The sequence below is a fragment of the Brassica oleracea genome, chromosome C5 (genome assembly GCF_000695525.1).
Source record: "Brassica oleracea var. oleracea cultivar TO1000 chromosome C5, BOL, whole genome shotgun sequence".
Classification (NCBI taxonomy): domain Eukaryota; kingdom Viridiplantae; phylum Streptophyta; class Magnoliopsida; order Brassicales; family Brassicaceae; genus Brassica; species Brassica oleracea.
In genome coordinates this window covers 21,639,808-21,644,772 of record NC_027752.1, presented here as the reverse complement: position 1 = coordinate 21,644,772, position 4,965 = coordinate 21,639,808, and the positions used below count along the sequence as shown (strand labels likewise).

At 33.9% G+C, this 4,965-nt stretch overlaps 1 protein-coding gene across 1 annotated transcript; it reads right to left on the bottom strand.

Annotated features, from left to right (window-relative positions):
* Nucleotides 1-440: 440 nt before the first annotated feature.
* LOC106344772 lies at nucleotides 441-1,219 on the bottom strand. The gene is made up of 4 exons (XM_013784082.1): nucleotides 1,134-1,219; nucleotides 935-1,046; nucleotides 683-859; nucleotides 441-602 (listed from the first exon to the last, which is right to left on the bottom strand). Exons 1-4 carry the CDS (start codon nucleotides 1,217-1,219, stop codon nucleotides 441-443), a joined length of 537 nt encoding a protein of 178 aa, XP_013639536.1.
* Between the last annotated feature and the right edge of the window lie 3,746 nt (nucleotides 1,220-4,965).

Sequence of the window (4,965 nt, the reverse complement as noted above, 5' to 3'; positions counted from 1 at the left end):
TTACAAATGGGCTGAGATTGTATTACTACCAATAAAAGCCTAATAAGGGGGATCGGTTCGATAATCATTTTAAGATTAGTAAAACTTCGGTTACATTTTTTTGTTATTCGGTATTTCAAATGGGCTGAGATTGTATTTATGCCAATAAAAGCCTAAAAAGGGGTATCGGTTCGATAATCATTTTACGAATGTAATGATTCTTAAACGTTACGATCGACATAAATACAATCTTAAAATGTTAGAGCCAACCAAAGAAATGGGGATCTGGTTTAGATTGGAACTTTTAAAAGTTTTAATCCAAACAAAAGCAAAAAAAACAAAGGTACTTAGACCAAATCTTAAACAAAACCAAAGACAAAGGTACTTAGACCAAATTAAAAAAATGATGCCAAAACACAGCCATAACAATAGAAATGACAGTTTTTTAAAAATGGGATAGATCACTCGCCCTTGAGTTTCTTTTGAGAGAGTTTCTTGTTAACAGAGTGTTGATCCTTAAGGCAACTGTCTTCATCTTGTTCGCTTTTTCTTTTGGACAAAGGAGTTGCTGTAAAACCACCAGAACCAGAGGAAATATCATCTGCGGACTCCAACATTAGGACCTGCAAGAGACAGATTTAATCGAATCAATATTATGCTAATGTAACAATCAAATTATTCGCAATTATAAGCAGTGTAATACCGGTTTAGGAGGCAAATCAGCAAATTCCTCAACCATTTCACGGTCATCAGTAGCCAATCGAACAACATACTGAGAGCTCTTTCCTTTGATGTTATCAGCATCAAATGAAATCTCAAAAAGGACTCTCTTACCAAAGAGATCGCTAACTGCTTCTGGTAAGAAGTCTTCATCTTCATTCTACAATTATATAGAGATAACACAATAAAAGAATTTATGGTGTTAATTGATGTAAATAGGAATTACTAAAAGTACCTCGTCATAGAGTTCAGCGGCAGAATTACGCACAATTTGTTGAGCATTAGCATCAAACAAAAGAAAATTAGCCTCACCGCTGTCGTCCTTAACATGAGCAATTAATTTGAACCTGAAAAGAAAAATAAATAAACGTCACAGACTATTTCCATGACGATCTACCTAACTAAAATGTGTGCATATCTAACCCGCACAATACCTGGAAATGACATCAATGTGTTCTTTATCACATGTATTGCAGAAGAATAAGGGTCGGTCATTGTCATCAACATTGGTTGTAGGCATCACTTTTTTGTTGTGGTATTTGCAACTTAAATATTGCCAGCCACGTTCAGTATCAATTGTTTCAATAGTCTCCAGAGTGACAAAAGTGCCAACCTATTCGTCAATGACAATATGTTAAAAGCATTGATAACACATGGAGTATACTCATGTGTAAAAAATTAAAAAGTGAAGGGTGTAGTCTATATACCAGAGTACTATCAATGATCTCTCTTATGGTTAGCCTCTCATTAAGAACAAAAAACCTGGCACGAATAGATGTAGCAGTACCAACAGACCATTGGCTACTATCGTTGTTTGTAAGAGCAAGTGAATCATCAGGGAGACTGCACAGGAAGACTGCCAAATCAAATAATCACACATAATTTAAAAACGTTTCAGTTAAAAATGACGTTCAAAAATTAAAATAAAAATCTAGATGTATTGAACTCCTCAATAGGTCTGGAACGTAAGACGCAGGAGACGTACCTTGCTTTGAACTCCTCAATAAATTCAAGTGTTGGGTTGAGAAAAATATGGGTTGAATTATACCCGCTAGATATGGAGTAAGCACCTACAAAGAATTTTGATCTTATTAATATGTTATGCGAGTAATAGTTTTCCACAAATTGAAACAATATTATATACCTTTCCACTCTTCAACAGAAGAGAATCTGATATATATATGGGCTTAACTAAATCAACAATATATTTGGGCTTCTCTAAATAGGCTAAAGACATTTTTGCTCTCCTAAGATAATTAAAGCTAATTAAGAAGATAGGACCCAAATATTACCTCATTCTCAGCTAGTGAAAATGTGGGTACCGAAGCTACATACAGAATCTTCAAGCGCCTGGCTATTTATAACCAGTGCAAAGAATATAAAGTGTCCTGCAATTAGCGATGCAACAGACTGACTAAATAAGTAATGTGAAGCTCTAAATCGTGCTAATGAAACCGAAAACCAAACTTGAAAATCTCAAGAGAGGACTGTCTAAATGCTTGTTGAGTTATTAAGGAGAAGATAATCTTACAGTTCTTCTTCAGAGACTGAAGTCGAATCCAAGTTTGTTGTAAATGTCAGTTGTCTCTTCTTGTTCCATCAGTAGACAGTCCGCGAAATACTTCTCTGGACGTGGCAATTAGTTCGATGCTCAAGCTTCATGTTATTGTTTAAGAGAATCAATACCTCAACAGTAAGAAACAGATAGGTAGAAAAACTTCAAGAAGTTAATAATACCTGGTCAACGAAGTTTTTTAACGATTATGTATGTAGCTTCTTCAACCTTTCGATCTCTGAAGGTTAATCAATCAATTAGATACAAAGATTATAAATGTTAATAAGAAGATCGTAGTTTATAGCTTAACATATGTCGAATCCAATAAGAGAAACCAAAAAATCGTTGTATCATAGCTTAAAAGTCGAATCCAATCAGGGAAACCAAAAAATCTTCGCCTCATAGCTTAAAAGTCGATTCTAATCAGAGAAACCAAAAAATCTGTATATTCCGAGAGTATCGACAAACTTCACCTCGTCGATCTGATCGATGGTGGAGAGAAGGAAACTCATCTGGTCGTCGCTTCGTGACGCGATGGATCTGATTGAGTCTTCAGAGTGTCGAGAAGCAAACTCATCTGGTCGGACTGTCTTCATCGGTTTCAAACCATATCCCCCTTCAATTGATACACGATTGAAAAAAAAAAAAGAAGAAGAAACTTCATGAGATACAACGGCGTTTTTGTACGCGATTGAATAAAAAGAAAAAAAAAATCTAAAAAATCAACCAATAGAATTATAAGAATTTTCTTGAGAAGCTCTATGTGATTGCCACGTCAGCAAAAATCACTAAAGTGACTTCTCTTTTAATGTATAGGGGGATGACAATAATAATTAGGTTTACCACATACGTGAAACTTTATAAAAGTAGCCCATTTCTTCATCATTGATGCTTTACCTGCTTGGAGCCTCCACAACTTGAGGTGTGTGACCAATTAAATTCAGTTTTTCTTTTACTTTTTTTTCCTTGACCATCTATTTTCTAATCTTTTCTAGAAACTGTAAATTGCCGAATTACATTGAGTAAGAGACAAAGGATGTTGATAGAGGTGGTAAGAGGTGGGTATTCAGGCACCCGTCCTGGTTCGGTTCGGATCTATCGAAATTTCAAATTTTAGAGATTAGAAATTTAACCCTAGTCGGATATTTATAATTTTTGGTTGGGATTTAGTTCAAATCCTTACAGATTCGGATATCCATTTAAATTACTAATTCAAAATTTCTAATATACCTTCAAATCAAAAATAAAAATAATAGACAATAGACAATATAATTTGAATATTGTATGTTAAATATCTAAAATTAACATGAAAATATAGTTCGGTTTAGATATTTGGATGGAGAGTCCGTAGGTATTTAGAGTATTTCTGGTGTTTGAATATTTATGAATATTTGTGAGTATTTATTTTTAGCTATTTTCAGGTATTTTAGACAATTTTGAGTATATTAGATATTTTTAGGATACTTAGTATGATTTGGGTATACTGGGATTTTCGAAATATATCGTTCGAGTCAGATTTAGATGTAGTTCTTCATATACCAAAATTTGAGACTCATTTGAATATCTTATCAGTTTTGGCTCGAGTTCAATACAACTTCTTAAATCGGGTTTGGTTCTGTTCTCTGAACTCTAATATTTTGCCCATAATTAAAAGTTGCAGTCTCAAAAAATATTGGGGATGATTGGTGTTGGCTGTGAGTACTCTACACATCCATAATTTTCTCTAGAGCAATAAAATCAAAGCAATCAACCTTTATTAATAAAAACTAAAGCTAGAGCCCAAAATCTTTAAAAGGAAATATAATGACTTAGAAAATTAGGTTTAGTGTTTTTAAAACTTTGAAATAAACCTACAGCAATAAAATTTAAAGTTGAAACCACAAAATCTACACCTTAAATCTTAAAGCAAAAAATCCAAAGCTACAGCCTCTACCAATCAACCTCGTCGTAAAGAAAATCAAGTAAAGTAATGATCTGGAATTTATTATGCTTTACGTATGGGTTCCCACTAATGCCACAAAAATGATAATATGGAAAATTTACGAGACCATAAGAAAATATCAGCAATTTAGAAATATTAAGAGAGAATTCATGGCATAAACTATACACTAGCAACAAAAATTATATTACCATAGTATAAGTTGTATCATCTAATCTAAGAAACACAAAAAAAAAACATTCTGGTGAGTTGCGAGCGACGCATGAAGACACTGAAACAATTTTTTTTCTTTGCTCTAGTATGCCGGAGGTCGTCATCGAAGGCTACTGTTCTAATTTCCTTTTTTTCTTTTTTACCCTCTTTTCACCTTCATTTTCACATTTGTTAGGATCAAAAGAGGAGGAAATTAGATGCCAAGGCAAAATATGGAGTCTTTATTCGATATAATAATCAATTCAAAAGCTATAGAGTTCTCATCTTGAAGAATGAGAAGATTGAAATATCAAGAGATGTAGAGTTTAAAGAAAACAAGAAGTGGGATTGGAAACAGCAAGAAGAAGTCAAGAAGACATCAAAGTTATCTATATGGAAGACTCTGCATTCCCTAAGGAACAAACTGAAGGTACTTTCCAACCCTGTTTTCATTCAAACCAACGATCATGATACCAGTGATGAAGATGGAGAAGCTTTTGAGCCACCAAAGAAGGTCAAGTCCATGACTGAAATCTTGGAAAAGGCACCAATAATAATGGTTGAAGAGGCGGCTCAAGCA

Coding starts and splice junctions, on each gene's coding strand:
- LOC106344772 (XM_013784082.1), bottom strand. CDS start 1,219: ATGCCTACAACCAATGTTGATGACAATGACCGACCCTTATTCTTCTGC. Junction 860..934: donor CCGCTGAACTCTATGACGAG/GTACTTTTAGTA, acceptor ATATAATTGTAG/AATGAAGATGAAGACTTCTT. Junction 603..682: donor CTGATTTGCCTCCTAAACCG/GTATTACACTGC, acceptor TGTCTCTTGCAG/GTCCTAATGTTGGAGTCCGC.